This window comes from Podarcis vaucheri (genome assembly GCF_965113315.1).
Source record: "Podarcis vaucheri genome assembly, chromosome: 11".
Classification (NCBI taxonomy): domain Eukaryota; kingdom Metazoa; phylum Chordata; class Lepidosauria; order Squamata; family Lacertidae; genus Podarcis; species Podarcis vaucheri.
In genome coordinates, this window is record NC_138749.1 from 16405192 (window position 1) to 16430587 (window position 25396).

Below are 25396 nucleotides of genomic sequence, written 5' to 3' on the forward strand. Positions count from 1 at the left end.
CAACAACTATTAAAACAGAAGTTATATGTTAGCTAAGGGACTAGGAAATAAACATTGGCCATCCAATCATTTTCACATGAGCTCTGAAAAGCATAACATCCGTGGTCAAAAATAGTAACAGAAGACATATAAATCTTCCATGGGAAAGAGACTACTGGGGAGATTTTACCACCTGGAATATAAGCATTGGGTTTCCTAAAATACACACCGCCTGTCAATGGCAGCAGTGCCCATAGTGTGAAGGTGTCAAAACCGGCAGCGGCAGCTGCTAATCTCGTTTAGAGAGGAAGGGAATTCTGAATTTTCCCCAAAGCCTCTTTATGAAGCATATCAGGAAACAAGGCCCAGTGATTCAAGTCTCCCTCCTTCTGACATCTATGTGCCATTCATAATGCAGATTCTTTTGATGGGATGATAATGATTCTGCATCCCAAAAGAAAGAATTTGTTTACTTTGTGATTTTTTAAAAAAATCCTGCCCTTCTGCAAATTTTCTCAGGGCAGCATACCATACCATAACACTAGACAACTCTTAAGTATATAAAAGACAAACAGCAGAATTAGATTTATTAGAACAGATAAAACCATAAGCAAGACAACTTACATTCCACACAAAAAGCAAATAAAAATGATTTTGCTGCCATCAGAACAAAATTATTTTATTTTATCTAAGAGTCCTTCCTTAGGAGGGGATTCCACAGACAGGGGATGTAGAGATGAAAAGTTCCTGTCCCTAAATCACCTTCTGCCTGTTTTCAGAGGGTGGAGCAGATTTTGTGTGAACAGTGCAGAGTTTGGGAGGCTCGTGTGTGTGTGTGTGTGTGTGTGTGTTGTGAACTGCCTTGTGATTTTCAGATGAAGGGCAGTATACAAATTTAACAAATAATGATAAGTAATAAGCAATGGGTCCAACGGTTAAGAAGGCAGTTTCTGCACATGCTGTAGAGGGAAATGAGAAGCAGAGGGAGAAGGTAGCCCATCTAGGAGAAAAGGAGAACCTGGGAAGGTAGCCCATCTAGGAGAAAAGAAAACAGTGATCCTAAATCTCTGCTGTTTTGAGGCTATACTCATTCATTAGAAAGGCTTCGGGAATAAACCCTGAGGAAAAATCTGTACTCGCTGCCTTGTGGGACATCTTTGGGAGAAGAAAAGGCCAAGGAGGAATGCCTACACAAATCTGGAGTCCCTAAGGCAGTTGGATGGGGTCTTGTAAAGGAACCATGGAGTGCAGACGACATAACTCTAGGGATCTAATCTGCAGTACTAGCTATGTACTGGGGTACTTATACATTAGCAAAAAAGAGGAAGAAATAAGATACAGGTTTGCATAAAATGTGCATATACTCTACATATATGTATAGATGCATCTACAGTCATACCTCATGTTACGTTTGCTTCATGATACATTTTTTCAGGTTGCTTCCCTCGGTGACCCGGAAGTACCAGAAAGGGTTACTCCCAGGTTTCGCTGCTCGCGCATGCGCAGAAGCGCTAAATTGCGCTTCGCGCATGCGCACAAATGCCAAATCGCCCGCGCACCTGCACAGATACGGCGCTTCAGGTTGCGGGCTTTTCATGTTGTGAACGGGCCTCCGGAACAGATCCTGTTCGCAACCAGAGGTACCACTGTATAAGTATAGATGCATATTTAGAAACAATTACTACAGTAAGAGTCAACTGTTACGCTAGGCAGCTCCTGTATGTGGAAAGGGGCGATATTGTAATTTGCCTCAGGTAGCAAAATATTTTGGGCCTGTCCTGATCCTCTGTAATGTATGGAACATGGCACATTAGGGTTAATTAATCTGCAGCCTGGTTGGAGTATGCATGCGGATTGCCTTCAGTTATGTTCAATATGCCTGCAAGGGTAAAAAAAAAAGCCCACAAGTGTCTAGCACTCTCTCTTCCAGGGGAAAGTAAAAAAAGGGGGGGGCTCTAAAATATCACGTAGCTTAGGGAAGTGGGGAGCTCAGAACAATATACAGTGGTGCCTCGCAAGACGAAAAGAATCCGTTCTGTGATTCTCTTCGTCTAGCGGTTTTTTCGTCTTGTGATGCAAGCCCATTGACAGATTAGCGGATTAGCGCTATTAGCGGCTTATCGGATCAGCTGATAAGTGGCTTAGCGGCTTAGAAAAGGGGGGGAGGGGAAAAAACCTGCAGGAACTCGCAAGACATTTTCGTCTTGCGAAGCAAGCCCATAGGAAATTCGTCTAGCGAAGCACCTCCAAAACGGAAAACTATTTCGTCTAGCGAGTTTTCCGTCTTGCGAGGCATTCGACTTGCGGGGCACCACTGTAAAGGACATTTTCCTAATTGGCTTCATTCGAGAATACCATGCATGCAGCTGACTGTGAGAAATTGCACTGGGGGTAGCTCCCCACAAAAAACACACACACCAGAAAAACCATGTATTCTTGTAGTGCAAGTGCTGAACCAGAAGGATGGAAAGACGACAGAGTTGTTGTTAGTCTGTCATAAAACACAGAAGGAGAGAGACAGAGTCTTGAGGCACCTTAAAGACTAATAAATGCATTTGTGGTGTATGTTTAGGAAACTCCTGAAAAATAATAAGAAAAAAGCTTATACAACAAATCAAATCTGTTAGAATTTATGGTGTCATAATTCTACCCACCGATGCCGAAGTGGGGAGGCTTTTTCAGAAATGCAAATCAGGCAAGGGGGAAGAGAAAGGGAACCAAGTGCCTTATACACAGCACCCAGGCACAGAGTTCCAAATTTAAGAAAAGAAAACATACTTACTCAAAGTAAGAGCTCCCACAGCTACCGCAACTCAAGACCCTTTTGTGCACATCTGACATTCTTTCATTATTGTGTATGGTGTTAATTTCACTGCCTTCGTCTGGTTGTGACGTGGCCAAGTTTCGGTTGTCATAACTCAAAATCTCTCCAAACTTTATTGTGGTTACCACTCTCAACATTAACATAGTATTTGGCACGTACACTTCTTGTGGCTTTTTTGAAATTGGTTTGTTTGCCTCAGAAAATGCTTGGTTGATAAAAGAAACGTCCTATAATATCTACTGTGACATGGGAGAGGGGGAAAGAATGAACAACAAGACCACTGTGGTGGCACTCTAGAGACCTCACCATCTAGGGAGGAGCCAGGGTATGTTAATCTCATCTGCAATGGATGGAACCTTAACAAGTTTGCATATAAAACTGCAATTGCTGATAGGAACATCCTATGATTCCATTCACCTTCACATGGATAGGGCAGGAGAGCCCAGGAGACATAAGAATTATAAGAAACCATGACAGCTAATAACTAACTAACTAACTAAATAAATAAATCATAGTAATGAAACATGATAAGGTGTTTGCAAACATGCTCTTTAATAAAGGTAAAAGACCCCTGGACAGTTAAGTCCAGTCAAAGGCGACTATGGGGTTGCAGCGCTCATCTCACTTTCAGGCCAAGGGAGCTGGTGTTTGTCCACAGACAGCTTTCCGGGTCATGTGGCCAGCATGACTAAACTGCTACTGGCGCAACAGAACACCGTGACAGAAACCAGAGCGCATGGAAACACCATTTACCTTCCTGCCCCAGCAGTACCTATTTATCTACTTGCACCGGTGTGCTTTCAAACTGCTAGCTTGGCAGGAGCTGGGACAGAGCAACTGGAGCTCACTCCGTTGCGGGGATTCGAACCGCTGACCTTCCAATTGGTTTAGACCACAGCACCATCTGCACCTATTTAATACATGAAGGGTGACTAATGCAAATTGTTGATAATAAAGGTAAAGGTACATGACCCCTGGATGGTTATAGATGCCAACTCCCTGGGGCCTTGGGCGCCCGAGCAGCCACATAATTCCCCATGAAGGGGCCAGGCACCCACATATTTCGATGCCAGGGCCATGCACGCTGCATGGCACCCATGGCCCCAGGCACCCACGGTTGTGGGGCCACGTTGGCACTCCTGGTCCCGAATGTCAGTTTCACTGTAGATCTGTATTTGTTCCACCTCCAGGATACACCCGCTCCCCAGTGTAGCCACATATTGAAAGTGGACTTTGTCTGCATTTTAAAGGGGCTTTATGCAGGCCTCATCATGCCTCATGAAACCTGCCTTCTCATGAGATTTCAGCCCCTGAGTATCTTCTGAGACCAGCTGATCAGTTGCACACGTTTTATACCACAATCAACAAAGAGTCACCTTAAAGACTAACAGATTGATCACGAGATTAGCTTTTGGGGACCACAGTCAACTTCACCCAATGCATGAAGTGTTATTCCCAGTACACAGACTTGCAACTGATGATAAAACAAAAATGTATGCTATAATAAATTTGTTAGCCTTTATGATGCCACCAGACTCTGCTGCTTTGGCTGCAAAAGACTAACACTGCTACTCCTCTGGAAACTAAATCATAATGGTATTTGCCTGACTGCTGCCTTGACATTTGGCTGTTTACTAGGTTTAGCTGCCTTGCGTAAGTTAGATACTAACTGTACAATTCAAAGTACCTGAACGCATAGTGCATTTATATGGCACTTTCCCCTAAGCCAGGCACCCCCAAACTCGGCCCTCCAGATGTTTTGGGACAACAACTCCCATCATCCCTAGCTAACAGGACCAGTGGTCAGGGATGATGGGAATTGTAGTCCCAAAACATCTGGAGGGCCGAGTTTGGGGGTGCCTGCCCTAAGCACTCAATTTGCTTCGCTTCCATTATTTCAGTAGTTTTTACAAGTACCCTGTAAGTTAAAGAAAGGTAAAGGGACCCCTGACCATTAGGTCCAGTCATGACTGACTCTGGGGTTGCGGCACTCATCTCACTTTATTGGCCGAGGGAGCTGGCATACAGCTTCTGGGTCATGTGGCCAGCATGACTAAGCTACTTCTGCCGAACCAGAGCAGTACACGGAAATGCTGTTTACCTTCCCGCTGGAGCGGTTCCTATTTATCTACGGTACTTGCACTTTGATGTGCTTTCAAACTGCTAGGTTGGCAGGAGCAGGGACCGAGCAACGGGAGCTCACCCCGTCACGGGGATTCAAACCACCGACCTTCTGATCGGCAAGCCCTAGGCTCTGTGGTTTAACCCACAGCGCTACCCGCGTCCCTACCCTGTAAGTTAGACCATTATTAATATTGTCAGCATATAAGATGAGGAGGAACAAGGCTGTCAAAGAGCTGCTTGCCTAAGACGACCCCTTAAGTTCAAGGATCAGGTGAGGTTTGAACCAGGGGCACCCCAACTCATAGCTCTTTCTCTTAACCACGACACAGTTTCAGAACCTATGTTTTCAGAATCATGTTTTCCAGATGCGGCAATCAAATGCCAGAAGATGAGAAATGTGGTTTGCAAAGGTGTTTGTTTTTTATCTGAGTGCACAACCCCAATAGTGAGGCATAATGGCTGCTGAACATCTGAATGCTTTCCAGAACCTCAGGTTTCTTAGTACAGCACGAGAAGGCCAACTTCAGGCCCCTGGAATTCTTCCTCCTGCTGCAAGAGGTCAGCACAAGAGGCCAATACAAACTTCATCACTCATCTGCTAGGTAAGCCCTAGTGACTGATAAGGGGAACCATATTGCTTCAAAGCAACATCGGTCAGTGAAGCTCACAAGTAGAGGAAGGAAATAAAAGCATTTGGCATCTTCAGAGAAGAATAAGATGATTTAAAGTAAGGTGACAATGCCCAGGAAAATAGGCAAGCTTGGGTGATCTAAGCAGAGGTGCACATAAATTTGAGGAGTCCCTCCAAGCTAATGACAGGTATAAGGCAATTGAAAGGGCCCAGTAGGTTTCAAATTGTTGCCATTGTCTGACAGCTTTTATCCTTTAGAGCCAAGCTAGAGAACAAAAGCCTATTTTTGGTAAATCGAAACCAGAAACAGCGGAGATTTTATGAGGACTTTTACAAAATGTGGGATGGCAGGGTTCGGACATGGGAAAGCTCCTGGTTTCTTGCCAAATTCTTACGCAAGCTGCATTTCCGAATGCAGTGCATATAAAACCCTGTTATGTTAAGAGGCATTTATTAATACGAGTTATTGCCTAGAAAGCCCATACACATACACACAAGGCATAAGGCACATGCATTTAAAGTGCACCCAGCTCTTCCCAACCGCTGAATCCCAAAACTGAAAAGGTCAAAGATTCAGAAATGTACCAAATGGGGGTTGAAGGAGGGAGTGCCCTTTGGGGGGGGCTTTCATACGGTGACAGCGAGGAAAATGCTTCTACAGCTTACTGCATGACCTGGCTTCAGAAAGTGCACACCCAAACTCCACATACTATTGACATCTAGAGCCTCTGCCACATGGTATTGCATTTGCCACATTGTCTCTTACTAGGAAAATGGTTCCAGTAAAGATGGATAATTGACTTCCTGCCCAATGCAGGCATAGCACTGAATTCAGCTTTAAGTCTGAAAATCTAAAGAAGGTAAAGTGTCAACCAAAACCAAGAACATGGAGCCATGCTTGAAAGTGGGTGTGCAGACCGCATCGTGAATTAACTATACACTTATAACCAGCAAACCGCAGATAAGGTAATTACCCTGCTTCTGCAGCTGCAGGTAGGTTTCACAGGTTTCTTGCTTTACAAGAAGCAGGGTTTAAGCCTGACAAACTGAACCAGGGATGGGGAACCTATAGCTCTCCAAATGCAATGGACTTCCAGCTTTCATCATCTCTGGCCTTGGGCCATGCTAACTGGGGCTGATGGGAGCTGGATGGAATCCAACAATATTTGAAGGTCCACAGATTCTCCATCCCTAAAGTACACCATGTATATTTGAGATACTAGGTAAAGGTAAAGGGACCCCTGACCATTAGGTCCAGTCGTGGCCGACTCTGAGGTTGCGGCGCTCATCTGGCTTTATTGGCCAAGGGAGCCAGCGTACAGTTTCCGGGTCATGTGGCCAGCATGACTAAACCGTTTCTGGCGAACCAGAGCAGTGCACGGAAACGCTGACGGAGCAGTACCTATTTATCTACTTGCACTTTGACATGCTTTCAAACTGCTAGGTGGGCAGGAGCTGGGACCGAGCAACAGGAGCTCACTCCGTCGTGGGGATTCGAACAGCCGACCTTCTGATCGGCAAGTCCTAGGCTCTGTGATTTAACCCACAGCGCCACCCGCGTCCCATTTGAGATACTAATCAGGGTTAAAAACTTACCATGGTTAAGCATTGCTTCTGTATTGTTCTTGATCATAAAAGGAATGAAGGATTGCTGACAGATTCGTTCTGACACATTTGTTAAAGGAGGTTAAGGAGAAGCATGAGACTAGCCCAAGGGCACCCAGTGGGCTTCAGTATCCAAGTCCAAGAATCTATCAGCTGCAGCAGGACGGCTCCCCTGCAGTGCGACCTTGTTGTCATTCACTCGTTCAAGGAAAATTAAGAATTGGACGGTGGCCTAGTGATCAAGGTCCTTTAACAGTTGTGTATAAGTGGGAATTTTAGTAAATGTAGCTTATCTTACCCTTATGCTTTGAAGGTGCAAACATCTGCACAGTGCAGAAAGATTGTCAAATTTGGAGGAGAATTTGATAGTTTCGTACTTTGGTCTTTGGATAAGACTAAAGATACTAATTCAACGAAGGGATTTTTTTGGAAACTGTCATAATAGAGTCATAGGAATAGGAAGGGACCATGGGGCTTAAACCCATGACACTGAAATTAAGAATTATTATTATTATTATTATTGTTGTTATTATTATTGTTGTTGTTGTTGTTGTTGTTGTTGTTGTTGTTATTATTATTATTATTATTATTATTATTATTATTATTATTATTATTATTTCAGTCATAGACCAGTTCCAGCCCACATACAATATCAAGGAAGTCATAAAACACGATAGGGATACATTTGAATTTGCAATTAGGTATAACAGGGACAATACAGATATAGCAACAGTTAAAAAATATATAAATTAAAACTTAGTCACTAACATATAACCTAAAATTATCATTTAAGGCCTTAATCATTATGATAGCACAGCTTGTTCCCTAGGTTTCATGGCAATCGCACAGAATTTGGCTACCCTTAACGTGATCTCAGGATCCTTGTCCTCTACTGGGGATTTTAGACATTGAAGTTCGGATTCATTTGGAGATCTTTGCATAGCAGGGGTAATAAATACTGAGCGTATATCCCTGTAGAAATGGCAGCGTAACAAGGCATGAGAGACAGTTTCTACCTCCATCAAGCCACAGGGGCAGACTCGTTCCAGGTATGGTTTACCCTCGAATCTGCCCTGCAATAAGGCAGATGGCAGCATGTTGAATCTAGCGAGGGTAAACGACTGTCTGAAATTAAGAGTCTCATGTTCCACCCACCAAGGAATGCAGACTAGTGCTTTAGCTTCCCAACAAGTATGGTAAGTGAGGCTGACTGATACTGATTTCCTCCAAATCCAGACTTCATTCATAGTTGAGTGGGGATTTCAATATGGGTTTGCCACTTCCAAGCCTAGCACTCTAGCCATGAACATTATATTCACTCTCATTTGGCCAACAGGATATATCTTTCCATTCTGCATAAACTCATTGGTACTGTTTTGTATTCTTTAAACAACCTGGGCTTTTGTGTTTTTAAAGTGCGTATTGTAGCCTTTAAATATGAATGAAAGCTGGCAGTGCTTGCTAAAAATCTTGGGCTTCACTGTTTCTCCTGGCTGCTTGCTACCTGTCCACAACTATAGAAGTCAGGATAAGATTGCTGGGATTCCCACGCTTTACCTGAACCTATTAAGTTCAGTGGGACTTATTTATAGTCAACACATACAGGATTGTACTATATATTACAGAAAAAAGATGCAGATTAAATTAAGCAAAGTTAATGTGCTGTTTGATCAGCACATTTTATACAAGTTGTATGGTGCAGCTTTTTCGGAGCAAAATTTGGATCACTTGGACATGCAATTTTGTGTTTACAGTGGTACCTCTGGTTATGTACTTAATTCGTTCCGGAAGTCCGTTCTTAACCAGAAACTGTTCTTAACCTGAAGCACCACTTAAGCTAATGGGGCTTCCCGCTGCTGCACGATTTCTGTTCTCATCCTGAAGCAAAGTTCTTAACCCAAGGTACTATTTTTGGGTTAGCGGAGTGTGTAACCTGAAGCGTATGTAACCAGAGGTACCACTGTATTTTGCAAACTGTTATGTACTGAGTTGAATAGGATCCAAACTGAAGCAGTCTGATTGGTCCTAGAACAATAGGATCCAAATTGCAGCAGTCTGATTAGTCCTAGAACAATAGGATTCAGAATGCAGCAGTCTGATTGGTCCTAGAACAATGCAGCAGTATGATTGGTTGGCAGGAACCACCCAATCCTGCTCCAGATAGAAGTGAATCCACAACCTGATTGGCTTACTGTAGAATTACGGAATTAGCCAATCATGTGCAGCCCATTGTGTAAATAATGTATGTAAAGCAGATACTGTGAGGGGACTTTCATTCATTCTTCCTCACCACTATGAGCTGAATAAAGAGCATGAAATCACTTTGCAACTCTGAGTATATTTCACAAACTGTCCTGGAAATGCAGTGAGTGGAACATAAAAGGGACAAAGCCTTGACTCCTATAAGCAGCAAGTTGGGATCATTATGTAGGCAAGGGTCCCCCCCCCCTCTTTCCATTATTTCCCTTGCACAGTCAGATTCCATATAGACTTCTGGAATCTCTCTGTTCAGTAGTTTGCCAGCTGGTATTTTGACAGCTGTCACCTTGGCCAATAAAGCAAGGGCTGAAGCTAGGGTAATCACTGCAGGAGGTTTATACTGTAGAGATCTATTCTTCAACCTCAGTGTGGTAGAGACCACATGCGGTAGAACCACAAAAGTTATGGAGGAAAGAAGTTTAAAAGAAACGAAAGCTGATCCTAATTTTGAAGAGTTGCTTTGTACCTCCTCCCCCTACCAGCTTTTAATCTTCTGTTCCAGTATCCTATTGCCTAAGGTCTCCTGGGTGCAATTGTACTGACTTTGTGAGGAGCTTCAGGAATGCAGTTCTTCAGAACACACTTCAGCATATGAATGCAAAGAGCAGTTTCTTATTGCCTGGTGGCTCCCTTGCTTTTCCAATACTGAATGTCAGGTCTGGCCATTTATAAAGCAGGGAATTTGCTTGCTTATGACAGGTGCCAAGTCCTGTTATTTGGGCTTGCTGTGGAAGGCAATGGGTTTCTTCCTCTGGTATCAGATTCTCCCCAACTCCAGAGTTATCCCTCATTTTGAATTATGGTGCTGGAGGAGACTCTTGAGAGTCCCATGGACTGCAAGAAGAACAAACCTATCCATTCTTAAGGAAATCAGCCCTGAGTGCTCACTGGAAGGACAGATCCTGCAGCTGAGGCTCCAATACTTTGGCCACCTCATGAGAAGAGAAGACTCCATGGAAAAGACCCTGATTTTGGGAAAGATGGAGGGCACAAGGAGAAGGGGACGGCAGAGGATGAGATGGTTGGATAGGGTTCTAGAAGCTACCAGCATGAGTTTGACCCAAAATGCAGAAGGCAGTGGAAGACCGGAGTGCCTGGTGTGCTCTGGTCCATGGGGTCACAAAGAGTCGGACACGACTAAACGACTAAACAACAACAACAAATTCCTGATAGCTATATATACTTAGGAACATAAGGAAAACCCTGTTAGATCAGCTCTCTGATTAAAACCTCCGCTTAAAAACTTCCAAGGAAGGGGGTCTATTCCACTGTTGAGCAGCTCTTACTGTCAGAAAGTGAGTCTCCCTGAACAATGCTTACAAACGTAATAAAAACTATACCGAACTATGAATTAAAAAAACTATTTTCGTTGCAATTTCTGTCTGCCCTTAGTTTGACTTTTACTTGTTCAGAGCAAAATAAAACTTAATTCAAGAATAAATACTGGAAGATAAGGAGAAAATTGCACCATAAAACGACAGATTTATTTGTTTTTCCTGAAATGTGTAATCTATTGATATAGATCTTGGTCTAGATCTTGGACTGCCTTTTTTTTTTTTTTAAGTGAAGCCAAGCTTACTAGAATAACAAATAAAAGTGGGTGTAAAACAGATGACACAGTATACATTAGTTTATCCAATATTGTTAATCAACTCACAAAATGGTTTTCCACTGGGGAAGTCCATGTTTGAAATATGCTCTAATTTTTCAGAAGAGCATTTCAAACATCTTTAAACAATTAAGACATGCAAACAGAACTTCCAAGATTTCCCTTTATCCCAAATGCTGAACCAGATTTTTCTTTTACTTCTCGATACTGAGGTCGAAAGTAGAAGAACAAAACAATATATAACTTGAACTGCCCTTAATTTTTAATAAGTTGACTGATCCCTTTCTGCATAATCAATCAATCAATCAATCAATCAATCAATCAATCTCTTCTAACTTAAAATGCATACCATCAGATAATCAATATCTGTGCCTTTCTGAGGATAATGAAAATAATATAATGTACCACTTAATAACTTTAGAAAAAGGTAAGAAAAAGTGTGCCCTTCAATTTTACTTGCCAGTTTTACAAATCAATGTTGTGGCCTGCTAGGTGCTTAATAGTTTACAGAGTTATCGAATCCGAAGCGAACACACACACACAAGGTCATCAAGACCCAGATATGCTACGATGTATGAGTAAATGTGGGATTCTGGAAGCCTATCCAGTACATACTGTGTCGAACAACATACATTCTTACTACATATAGTGCTCTGAGTTCAAGCAAACATACTCTAAATTTACATCAATATATCAATACTTTTTTAAAAAAACAACCACCCCATACTCTACTTGAAGAGGTGCTTTCTTGAGGTGCTTTCTCACATGCTACAATTCCTTGCGTGCTTACCCCCCCCCCAACTTTTAGAAAGTCGGACTATTGCTGTAATCTAATGTATGCTAGAAAAGACTGTTATGACATCCTATAACAAATTGCCTTCAAGTAAAGCAGTAAACATTCTTTACTCGTTTGTGATATGTACCATATGCTGGCCCAATCACACATTTTTTGTGGTCAGATAAGTATTTGCAAAAGTCATTCCCAACACCACGCAACAGAATAACAAGCAAAACTTTTACAGAGATAATGTATAGCATAGTGTCAGTGAACAGATAAATGTTAAGCTCTTATGGGCCAGTTTTATGGGCTGCTTCACTTGTTACTGAAATACTAGATACAAGGCTGTCTACCACATACATTCAATGGTCCCCATAATAGGCAACAGGTCTTTTACATAAGCTATGCACATGACATAGGGAGCCACAATTGGTCTGAGTCCTTGGGGTTTATATTCATAGCCATGGCTTAGCCAGGCTTGGGCAGAGAAAATTGAGACAGGGTTCAGTTCTTCCCTTCATTCTGCTGCTACACTACATTGAACTAAGCCATAGCATGGTTTAGAATGACATTTGAACCTGGGCAAATGGGCTTAGATCTCTTCATACTAGGCATGGGGTGTAATCAAGGTTTATGGCTTGTAGTTTGGTCCAAGAGAGCAAACCAATCAAGGAGGATCAAAATAGTTCTGATTTCTCTGTGAGTACCCATGCTCTCAAGTTTCTGTGTCTCCCCCTCCAAAAAGGGTACACTTTCTATTGCAAGCAACCTTCAAAAGCACATGAGGTCGGGTTCTAAACGTTTCAGAATTGGAAAAAAAAATCATCAAAATAATTGGCATTAACAAAACAGTCCGCTGCAACAGTCAGCAAACTTGCAGCTAGCTTGCATTACGCATCAGCTTGCAGAAATGATTTCTTTTTCCTCTAAAAGGTAATCAAAATAGAGGCAAGTGGATCCTCTGGGACATTCCATTAAATGGGTGCTACAACAGAAAAAGCCATGAGTAACAATAATATACATGTGATTGCCTGCTAGTTTCTTAAACATCTAATCTGCTGTCCCAGCTTACATTTGCTTCTTATAGGTGGATAGATCGATGAACCCTCCTTTGGGGACACTTTCATATTCACATTACATTTTTTAAGACATATCCAATGTTTGATGGGTGCACTTAAAAAAAAGTTATCTCTGCAAACACATGCACCATGCAGGTTCACTTTTTGGGCAGGCAAGGTTCAAGTTTGATATTTTTCAGTATATGAAATGCTAAATTCACGACAACATTTGATCCTACTGAGTAACAAGATAAAAATCAAGGATGGGGTGGTTGCAAAGGTCTTTTGTGACTGACGCTGTATTTTAAAAAATACAGCATCATCCATAAATGTTTTACAGAGACGTTACTAGGATTATGAGAATCAGCATCATCTCACAAAGTTTTGCTCTAGGCTTTCCTAACCAATGCACCCATCCCATCACTGGATTCTCCACAAACTCTACATCATCTGTTTAGATTTTATGCTCTGCTGGACATACTTGTTATGTTTTATCTCCCAGATAGCGGATCAGCAATAAAGGTTTGCTTTTGTGTCAGATTTTCTTCTTTAAAACTTTGAAGAGGTCTTATTGCAGCAGGAGTTCGGATTCTCACATGGCTTTAATTCTTCTTTTGAAGGAAAGGAGAGAATGCAAAGTGGAACGAGAAATATAGTAGGACGACTGCAAAGTGTGTGATGCCTAAGAACCTGTCCAGCACTTTAGAAGCTCTTAAGCAGGGTGCTGCTAAGGGACACGCTTACTCTGGGCTCTGAAAACAGAAACCCAGGACCTCAAAAACAAATGCAACAATAATTAAAAGCATTAAATAAAACAACAACAACTCTATCAACAAAAACATCTAATTAGGTTTGTAAAGGACAAATTAATGACCACATGACTTCCTGGAAAGCAAACTGTCACAATGAAAAGGGATTTATTTAATCTTTTACGGTGAAATCCTTCATAACTCCAAGCACTGGAATTAACGTTGTAAGCCTCCAAGCTCAAATTAAGCCTTCTAAGTGGACTTTAATTGCACTTTGAGAAGTGCCTATGATTCCTTTTGCCACTATAAACAAGAGCCAAGAACTCCCTTTCAAATTGCCACTGAGGTGTGTTCCAAACTGAGGTTCCGCTCAATAAAAATCCCGCCTCGTGTTTCTTTTAATATCTTGTTCTCTTCAAAGCAGTAAAATGCAGGAGAGAATACAAAGGAGCCGAAATTTACAACCCAGGGACAGCTTTGCAATTTGCATGAATTTGAATATCAAGTCATTGAAAATGAGTGATTTCCCCGCCCTTCATATTCATGGACTCCCCACCTTTTCCCCCCTTTAGTATTGATTGGGGAGGAAGTGTGTGTCTGAGTCTGAAGTGAGCTTAAAAGCTGAATCCTAACCATGTCCACTCAGAATCCAAGTCCTAGGGAATTCAACAGAGCTTACTATCACATAAGAGGAGTTAGCATTGCAGCCAAAGGAACACAGCTATGGAGGCCACACAAATGTACCAACTCCATCCCTCAACCAAAGGCCGTCTCAGGATATCTTTCCCCCTTGTGTGCTGTGACATCCTCCCCAAGTGGCTTAGAAATGCTTTCCAAATATCTAAACACAAAACTATGAATGAGTTGACCAGTTTGTTTCTGGTCTCTCTCACTTTCACATATACTCACTCAGAAATTCATCCTGTTCCATTTCCACCTTACTCTGAGATTTGCTTTGAAAATGATGGTAATAATAATCCACAGGGGAGGGTGTATTTATATTTATTCTGAGGTGCTTGTTTCTGAAGGAATTCTCTATTGAAAAGTGCATTTTAAATGTATTCCGGTTATTATTATTTTGTTATTATTTTTGGGAGCAACAGACTGCACTGAAATATTCAGGAAGCACGAAAGTCTGCGGAAAATTCAAGTTCTGATCTGCACTTAAGTCAAGGAGGTGCAGATCAGGTGGTCACAGAATTTGCAAAGATCGAACTAATCAAGGATGCCAACATACCACCCTCTAAAAATGGACATCCTAAGCTCCGCTATGTATCAGTGTGTAAATCAGTTTAACTGAGAAAGATGCTACTTTAAAAAAAATGTGACATGTCAAAGGGACAACAAATGGAGAAATTCCTTAAATATTCTGCAAAACTACTTTCAACTCACTTTTTTTTACCAGCTCTTTTGTCTTCTCTTCAGTCTTTTCTGCCACTTTTTAAAAGAAAATTGATACTGAAGATATTGTTTTTGTTTTATTGCTTGCCCTTCATCCTAAGGTCCTAGGGCGCATTACAATATTATATGAGAATATCTTGTAAGCTGTTTCTGTATATAGAAGGCTGGGAGGGAGGAAGAAATTAAATGCGGGTTGGACTTTCATCATGATTTTCCATTTCTTCTTCATCTTCTCTTAAGTGTAATGCAAACTGTTCGAACCAAACAATAAAATTAAAACCAGGGGAAATGTTGATGCAAACAATGACTTTTCCAAGTTTTATAGAAAGCTAGCAATTTTTTTGGTTGCTGTTGTCAGCAGCAAAGATATCAAGGAGATGTCCATTAATAAAATAGGTGGGAGCATGAGACTCAGGGTCATGGGTTTGAGTGTCACGTTGGGCAAGATTCCTGGGGTTGGACTAGATGACCCTCATGGTCCCTCCCAACTCTACGCTTCCATGATTCCTTAAAAAAATAGCACCTTCATTCAAACAAGGACAATCTGGGTTACCCATTCTGCAGGAGTAGATTTTCAGATGGACACGTTAGGCTGTGGTGGGAAAGGGTGACAGAAAACGCCCATCACATGAGCATGAACAACTTCCAGAAGGGAAGTTAAGATCCAGGCCAATATGCTTTCATTTTTAGCGCAAATGGCAAAACATACGAACCATCTTGTTCCATTTTAGACTGAGCACAGACTGCACAGTACCAGACAGTTGGAATTTTTTTCCATAAAAGAAAACAAAATATTAGATACAACCAATCACGCGGGTTTGGGGTTTTTTTTCACACGTAATTAAATCTATCTTAGTTAATGTGCTCAGTTCTATAAAACACACAATTGAATGAAAACAAAAGCATACAATGGTTGGGAGAAGACCACATTTAATATTGTGTGTATATATATTTTGCTAGTCTCCTGAATGATATGCTGTCCTAAAGACTACCCAAGTAGACATTTGTGGTTTTCCTAGTTTGTGGGCAATTTTGTATAACACTTCAGATGCAAAGCCATAATGTGGGTATGGGGAATTATTTAACTACATGGGAGTCTAATTCTCTAAATTATTTTTAAGAGCCTGTCGAACCCTCGTCCCCAACCCAGCCCATACGCAAAATGCCAACCATGTGTTGTGGTCTACTGGCTGCAAAGGAAGATTTTTCCTCTTCAGCCATGGCTTGAATTCAAGCCGTGACTGCAGCTGCAAAGGAAGAACTAGGAGCGCACTCTAAGAGCACTCTCCTGATCCTTCCTTTCCAGATGTAGTGCCTGTTGAATTTAGCACCTTTCCCTGCTGTTTCATGGGGACAGGAAAAAGTGCCAGATTCAAAAAGTGCAGTATCCTTCCAGCAGTTGGAAAGTGATAATCAGAGTGTTCCTTTTCAGTTTGTCCCTCTGGATTTACTAGTCTCACACCTTATGTCACATGACATCAAGTAATGGCCAGGTGGGTGTGGCTTGAACCAAACCATGCTGAGGGCCACCTGGGGAGGCTCTGTTGAGTGGTCGATAATCCACCCTGTTTTAGCAGCCTGCCCAGGATTGCCAGAATGACTTTTGCTTTCTAAAACAGCATAAAATATTCAAGTATACTACTCCAATATCAGCACATTGTACAGGCTGCCTATACATTTCTGAGACCTGTTCAGGGTACTGGCTTTAACCTATTAAGCAGGTAGAGGAGACAACATTTTTCAGCAAGAAGGCCACTATGTCTCACAAACAACCTTCTGGGAGCCACATGGTCAGGGCCAGAGGCAACAATGGATGGAGCAACAGATGTCACTCTTACCTTCACACAGTAATGATGATGATGATGATGATGATGATAATTTATTTATACCCCACCCATCTGGCCTGGATTCCCCAGCCACTCTGGGCGGCTCCCAACAGAATATTAAAAACATGATAAAACATCAAACATTAAAAACTTCCCTAAACAGGGCTGTCTTCAGATGTCTTCTAAAAGTCAAATAGTTGTTTATTTCCTTGACATTTGGTGGGAGGGTGTTCCACAAGGTGGGTGCCACTACTGAGATGGCCCACTACCTGGTTCTCTATAACCTCACTTCTTGCAGTGAAGGAACTGCCAGAAGGCCCTCGGTGCTGGAATTCAGTGTTCGGACTGAACAGTGGGAGTGGAGACACTCCTTCAGGTATATAGTAAGCCACATTCCAATCTTGCGAAAGTCAGAGATTTCTACACACACCTCCATGCAGGCAAAATGCAACATCACAATTGAGGGATGCATTCCAGTTAGGTGTCATGGACTGGCTGGATGCAGAGGAGTTTGGGAGGCACCAGTTGGGGATCCCCCAAGGTTAGAAGCCTTAGAACCAGTGAATTAGTGGTGGGACAACCATGAGTGGTCAGAGGGAGAAGAGGGAGACTGGGAGTTTGAGGTGTTGGAAGCTGAAGAGGTAACAGGGTTGAGTGAGGAGGAAAAGGCCGGGGCAGAGAGCAATCCAGAACCAGAGGCAGAAGTGTAGGTTGGAGAGGAGGAGGCCAAGAGGCAGAGATGAGGCAGGCTGCTGAAGAAGTCAAGGGGTCTCCTCATGCTGCTGCGACCAGCTCCCCTCCTGCCTGGTCTCCCAGAACATGCAGAGAAATGAAGAGTGTGGAGCAAGGACAGACAAGACAATGGAGCTTCAGGCTGCTGGGGAGAGAACCAGGGGAGGAGCCTTAGAGAGCCATGGGAAGGTGGGAGCCTTCAGTCCTTGCAATGGCCTCAATGGGGCAAGACACTGTGATCACTAGGCTTGCGCTGTTTTGGTTTGTCCGAATAAAGAGTTAACTTCGCTGACACCAGTGTTCTTTGTTGCTGATCTGCTCCTGACTCTGGCTCCTGGCAGTACCAGGAGGAGACCACTTTTCTGCTGAAGCTCTTCTTCTAAGCTGCCACCACCACCCATTTGCAGGGTTCAAGACTTATGTTTCCCCGTGCCAACATGTGTATGGAACCACATGAAGGAGAAAGCAGCTGTGTGAGGGTCTGCAGCAGAAAAAAGGTGATATGGAGATTATATACTGCCTTCTCCTGCTGCTTCTCTATTCCAAAATGCCCTCTCCTGAGCCAGCTTTTCCTTAACAGAAGTGGTCATCAGGCTCTGGAAGCAATGCCAGAGAAAACATTTTGAAGTACATAGCTCAAAACTCAGATTTCCCTACAGCACTACTGCATTCAGTGTCAAAAATTAGAGCATCTTCTGCCTCCCAAGAACAACAGAGAGCAGGCCAATGTTTCAGAATCTGAACATTCAGAGCGCTCCCTTGCAGGTGACAGGTCTACTTCCCAAAGAAAGGAGATGGTAATTTGCAAGCCAGGTTAGATACAAGTAAGACAAGATCAAAATACACCAGCAACCTGCTGTTGTCATTATCATGAGCAACAGTAACCAGGAGCACCACTGTACAAAGTATTTAAGAATGCAATCCCCGCCATCTTAGCTTCACAGTCGAAAGTAAATTATAGAAACAGAATACAGAGAAGAAGAAAAAAAGTGGAGGAGAAACCCAAAATCAAAAACTTGGTCAGAGAGGCTGGCTGAAATAAATGAGTCTTCCAATAAACTATTTTTTTAATAAAGTAAGAGAACCAGTCCAATGATTACCAAGCTCTAATGAAATCCAAAGTTAATGAGCAACAGAGTAAAAGGCACAAAGAGAAAGAATAGTAGAAGAAATAGAGAGTTCAAGAAGCAAAAAAGAATTGCGGAAATGTAAGAAACAGAGGGATAGGCTGGTGGGTGGGCTTGAGAGAAAATGGGAAATTAAAGGGGGAAAATAACACAGGAGCTAAAAAATTAACACACTTCCAAGTGAATAACATACACTTAAGCTGGATATGAAATGGAAGAGGTAACCATCATTTTTATATCTATATCTATAAAGGGAAATCCCTATCCTCTACAATAAAATAAAACTTCAGGTCAAAAATTCAGAACTGGAAGATGCCTGAATCTCTGCTTTGGGGATTAGAGATGCAATGTATAATAAAAAGGGTTTTAATGCTGCCTCTAGAGTTCAAGTGCCCACATAATAAAAACCACGACACACTACAGGTCAATGGCTGAAAAAATAATAAGGAATGAATTGCCTCGCTTCTACTGCAAAAGACAAGGTTTCAGGAAGGAGGTAATTAGCCAGGGATCTCAAGAAGATTGGCAAGTGCCTGTACCTTAACCAAATGAATTTTCAGGCTGCCTCCTTCTCCCATTGTGTCTGTGTGTGCCAAAAGAATTAAAAAGTCAAGGCAGTGTGGAGAGAAATAGAAAGGCTTTCACTGGAATAAATAGGCCTTGAGTCCAGCTACTAATGGAGCACCAAAGCATCCGAACAGAAAATATTGATTGCAGTATGTATAATAATACTAGTATTAGGTTGTAATATTGTTCATATGCACAGAGAACTGTCAGAAAGTGTACTGAGGACAATTGTGAAACCCAGCAAGGAAACTTAACTACCTTTAAAAAGTGTGGATCTTTTACTTTAGTATTTATTTTATTTTATGTATGCAAATTGTAATTTTCCCAAAGGTCAAGCGAGGAAAACCAAGTGAACATTTTTTTATACAAAAAGTGGAGGAAGGTCCAAACTTCTCAACAACATGTTTTCTCAACACAACTCTTATGCTTGTATGCATCCAGAAAGGACATTCGAGCCCCCTCATCTTTTAAAATCAGCCGGTGATATCATTCAATTACCCTCCTATCCGATAACAAGTTGATAGCAAAGATAATATTTTCTGCCGTGACTCAGTTTACAAGGTACACTGCTTGCATGGTTTAAGAGCATGGATCAGACAAAATGTATATCTGCTAGTCCACCAACTGCCGGGAAGTTCTAGCCAAGCCCTCAGAACATGAGGGCAATAACAGACCTCTCTTGCTATGGTTTCCAAGAAACTATTTGTCAAATTTCCCCCTTTAAAGCCACTTCAGTGACTTTTCATCTAGAACGGTTAAGACCTACATCCATTTGGTTGTCAGCTGGTAGAAACAGGCTCCTGTGTGGTTTGGGATGATACTGAACTGCATTTAGGAAATCTTGATGATATTGAACTGCATTTAGGAAATCTTGATGATATTGAACTGCATTTAGGAAATCTTGATGATATTGAACTGCATTTAGGAAATCTTTTAATTACAAGATTTCCCCAGTTACAGATAGGTAGCCGTGTTGGTCTGCCATAGTCAAAATAAAAAAATCCCTTCCAGTAGCACCTTAAAGACCAACTAAGTTAGTTCTTGGTATGAGCCTTCGTGTGCATGCACACTTCTTCAGATACACTGAAACAGAAGTTGCCAGATCCTTCTATATAGTGAGAAGGTGGAGAGGGGTATTACTCAGAAGGGTGGTGGGAATGGGAGATTGGCAGATAGCTGAGATGAGCCTGTTGACGACTCTTAACGACTGTAATAGGTCTTACAGGAAAAGGCAAGGGGTGAGAAGGTGAGAAATGACTCACCTTCTCACCTATACATGACTAAGCCATTTCTCACCTTCTCACCCCTTGCCTTTTCCTGTAAGACCTATTACAGTCGTTAAGAGTCGTCAACAGGCTCATCTCAGCTATCTGCCAATCTCCTATTCCCACCACCCTTCTGAGTAATACCCCTCCCCACCTTCTCACTATATAGAAGGATCTGGCAACTTCTGTTTCAGTGTATCTGAAGAAGTGTGCATGCACACGAAAGCTCATACCAAGAACTAACTTAGTTGGTCTTTAAGGTGCTACTGGAAGGGATTTTTTTTATTTTGAAGATTTCCCCAGTCCCAGCTAGAATTGGTGTAAAACACACGCAGGTGAATATGCAGAGGTGTCCACACACTTCTGTCCCTAGAAATCATGGTAATCAGCACACAATGAATCTGAGCCACTATTCATGCGACTCAGATTTCTGATTTTTCAGAAATTCTGCTGCTACCTAGGAAACAGACCCGCTAATCTAGCACAGAACTGGCTACACTGAGTTGCAGTGGCTCTCCAGGTTTCAGACACGAGACCTTTCCAGCTCTGCCTGGAGGTGCCAGGGATTTTATTTCTTTGTGACCCAACCTTCACCCTAAGGTCCCACCCTAAGGATTGCACCCGATACCTTCTGAATGCAACACAGATGCTCTAACGATTGAGCTACAGCCCTTCCTCAACACAGAAGCTGCCATGTCAACGAAGATCATGGGAAATAGAGATGGTGCGTGTACTTTTATAACCCCCCCGAAAAAAAATCTTAAAAAAAACAACAATAAAAAAACACACAACTAAGTTCATTGGGTCCATCTGACTCAGTTTCCGATAGGGGGTTGCTCCCAGCCCTCCCTGGAGAGGTTCAGGATTGAACCTGGGACTTTTACATGCAAACCATGTGCTCTACCACAAAGTAAGACCTTCCTTCTGCTTAAGCCTCAGTTTCAGATGTGATTGTGATATCCAGTGATCATGTCGTCTTCATACAGAAAAAACAGCTGCATGAAAATGGCCTCCACGTCACCTTTCCCTCCTAAAAATAAATCGAAACATGAGACATAGGCTTCTAAGAGAAGAACACGGGCTGCACAAAGTGCCCAGCGATGCGTGCCCACCTCCAATACAAATAAAATGTATTTATCCTGCCAAGATTTTCCTGGATAATTGTCTCAAGATTTGTCTGGCCTGTTACGTCCGAAGGAAAGTTTTATTTCAGGCCCAATACGTTTCAGAACAATATTTTCTCTGGGGCACATTTTGAAGAGCAATTATCATCAAGTGCTTAAACCACTATCGTAACTCCTGGAGCTAAAGTGGCTTATACACTTAATAAGAATCACTGTTCAAAGTGTGCCCTTGCGGAAGGTTTGCTCTGAAATGCACCAGAATGAAATAAATCTTCCTTCAAAGTGCCTGGAGTTCCTTCGTTAGGTGTTGCTTCCCTGGTTGGTCAGTTTTTCTGTTGTGCCTGTGCCCACGTATATGTTCCTTTCTCCCTTCTGCTGTTGCTAGACCTTCAATCATTGTTCTCCTCACTCAAAGGAATGGCCAAAGCTATATTATTTAGCAGCTAGCTATCATTCTAGACTGGGAGTAGCGGCCAGGACCCAGTACATTTCTGAGCACAATTCAGAATGTTGGTGCTGACCTTTAAAGCCCTAAATGGCCTCGACCCTGTATACCCAAAGGAGCTTCTCCACCCCCCATTGTTCAGCCTGGCCACTGAGGTCTACCTCTGAGGGCCTTCTGGTGGTTCCCTCACTACGAGAAGTGAAGTTACAGGGAACCAGGCAGAGGGCTTTCTCAGCAGTGGTGCCCTCCTTGTGGAACGCCCTCCCATGTCAAGGAGATAAAGAACTACACAACAGTCAGAAGACATCTGAAGGCAGCCCTGTTTAGGGAAGTTTAAAATGTTTGACATCTTATTATGTTGTTATATTTTGCTGGAAGCTACCCAGAGTGGCTGGGGAAGCCCAGCCAGATGGGCAGGGTATAAATAATTAAATATTATTATTATTATTATTATCCGTGCTGGTTATCACTGGGTCCATATGTACTAGGCTTCTATAGGAACTGGGGAACACACTGGATCTTCCAGCCACTTGACAATTAAGTAAATGTAAAGGAATATGGGAGGGTGGCGCTGCGGTCTAAGCCACAGAGCCTAGGGCTTGCCAATCAGAAGGTCAGCAGTTCAAATCCCCGCAACGGGGTGAGCTCCCGTTGCTTGGTCCCTGCTCCTGCCAACCTAGCAGTTCGAAAGCACGTCAAAGTGTAAGTAGATAAATAGGTACTGCTCTGGCAGGAAGGTAAACAGCGTTTCCGTGCTTAGTCATGCTGGCCACATGACCTGGAAAAACTGTCTGCGGACAAACGTCGGCTCCCTCGGCCAGTAAAGTGAGATGAGCGCCACAACCCCAGAGTCATTCACGACTGGACTTAACTGTCGGGGGTCCTTTACCTTTACCCTTTTAAGCGAATATGGAGTTATTATAACCCAGAGCTATAGCAACTCTCAGATCCCTTTGTTATTAAGTAAAGCATCATTGTCAGCTGCTCTCAGGGCAGGAAATGTTAGGTAACAGTACAAAGGGACTGGCAAGGAAGACACTGGGATGTTAACTTTCATTTTCTTTCCTTACATCTGCTATTCTAATGGTGTGCCTTCTGAGAGCAGGGATTTGCCTTAGATTTGCCTTAGATAAAGATTCCTTTGCCTGGTTAGGCAAATTTGTCCCATCACTGCTTGGTATTATCTATACTGACCAGCAGTGGCTTTCCATGGTTAAGCTGAAGGCATCAAGGATCAAGCCTGGAATTCTCTGTAAGCAAATCATAGGCTCTGTCATGGAGCTTTAGAAATACTGAGCTATCGATTGAACAGTCTGAAAGAGCACTATGCCCCTTCAACGCTCAAGTTAAGCAGGTCAACTGCCTGTCCATGCCTGGAAGGGAGACACCTGGGAACCCCACTTTAGGGATGGACAGATTGGTCCATTTCCAGTGCATGTCTATTCTCTCTTAAGTATTCTCTCCTGTTTCTGCATTAATCTGTATTATTGATTGACTGAATTTATAGCCCACCCTTCCTCTCATACTATGATAAAAAAGTTTTTATCACAGTACATATTTTATCACAAAATAAGGTATATGAATACACAATTTAATGCAACACACAGATTTCTAAACCTATTTTATCCTAAAATATGTTGCTTTATAAGTTTTGGTACAATTTTTTGATCCAAAAATGGTATTGCAAAAACCAAAGGATAACAATATTCCAATTAGTTTGAGAGGTGCAAATTAAATCAGCTTCCTTGAAAATATGGACCAATGAAGCTTTGCTCCATCTGCAGCTTGAATGCACTACTGTGATCTTTCAGGAGGAATGGAAGGATGTTTGTGGAGATGTGCACCTAAAACTGATCAAGTGAAGCTTCTCCCACAATTCAGATTAGTAGGGGGAGATTGCAGACATTACCCTAAGTTTTCCACCCATCATATGCTCAATGGGAAGTGCAGCCAATCAGAGCTCCCTAACAAGCATCCTGCAGCAAGCACATTTCCTGCGTTCACACTTTATATCTTTATATGTATACTTAAAGAACTCTACACGAAAATGCAATGCGTGAGATGACAGATCTAAAAGCACCCAAAACGAAAGCTTGTTGAAAAATAAGTCATTAACTGTTGAGTTACAAATTATTATCATTATCATTATTATGGCAGCTTACAAAATCAAAAATACAAAATAGAATAATTAAACCCAAGAAATCAGTAAAAACAAACCTTTTCCAGCAGACACATAATTAAACAATTTGTAATGATCCTCTTGCATGTTACTTACATAAGCATAACTAAATGATGTTTAAAGTCCATCTTAATTTTGACATTTTTCAATACACACTTTGAAAGTGATGTTTAATCATGCACATTGTTTTAAAATCCCCTCCCACAACGATGTGCGTGACTTTCATACATTACCTATTAAAAAACCGGTCATCTGCTTTCCATTTGGCAATTGATTTTTTTTAATTTAAAGGGGATTTGATTTAATCATGCAAATGCTATTGTTAGGGTGTGGAACTATTGTATTTTTACATTAAGTGACTATCAAAAGCTTTTCTCATTATAAATATTACGATTACATCATAAACTCTTCCAGTCCCTGCATTCACTCAACAACTTTCCCCCTTGTCATAAAACGCAGGTGATTTAACCTCCACGGTACTGTTTATGTACTTATGTACACAGCTATTCTAGTCTTCTTCTTTTTGTTCTCTATTGTATTATGGGGAGGCTGGAGGGCTACTCATGCTCAAAAAAGTGCACAAGGTTGCATAACTGGGACATGCAGTGGAACAGAACCATGCGTCTGTCCTTCTGACAATGGCCTTATTGTTGCTTACCTGGACAACTTGGGCAGGGCAGCAGTAGGGTCAGGGCTGCATGGATATACCAGCAGGAGAAACGTTCTCTATCCACATTTAGGACCAGCATAGATCACCTCTATTGGATTTATTACCCAACTTTCTTTTGCAACACTGAGAACGTGATAACCTTGAACCTTTTGTCAAGTCACCAATCCCATGGTGTTCAAACTCAAGCTTCCTAGATGAAGGAGAACACAGCACTCTCCATTATTATTTCATACCTCCTACTCTTGAGCATTCAAAGTAGGCTCAGAACAGAAACCCTGGTGAAACTTATTCAAGTTAAGCACAAATCTGTGCCTTTGTCAGGCCTAAGCAAGAGATTACGCCACCTCTTCAGAGATTGCTTCTGCAAGTAAGTTGGATCTTAGATACTGGATTTCTTGCCTGTCTTGACCCCAGTTGCTGCTGCATCATAAAGTCCATCCAGCA

General features: G+C 42.1%; 1 protein-coding gene across 2 annotated transcripts in view; it reads right to left on the minus strand.

Moving 5' to 3' along the window:
• The window catches only part of CCBE1 (collagen and calcium binding EGF domains 1), a gene marked incomplete at its 5' end in the record, with an annotated part of 147949 nt that overhangs the window by 73780 nt on the left and 48773 nt on the right, over nt 1-25396 (minus strand). Inside the window, one exon of one of the 2 annotated variants that reach the window (XM_082242123.1) lies at nt 2762-2835. The exons of the other annotated variant lie outside the window; for it this stretch is intronic. Within the exon in view, the coding sequence (XP_082098249.1) occupies nt 2762-2820 (59 nt within the window). Of the gene's footprint in view, nt 1-2761; nt 2836-25396 lie in introns of those variants that run through there. 2 annotated transcript variants of the gene reach the window in all.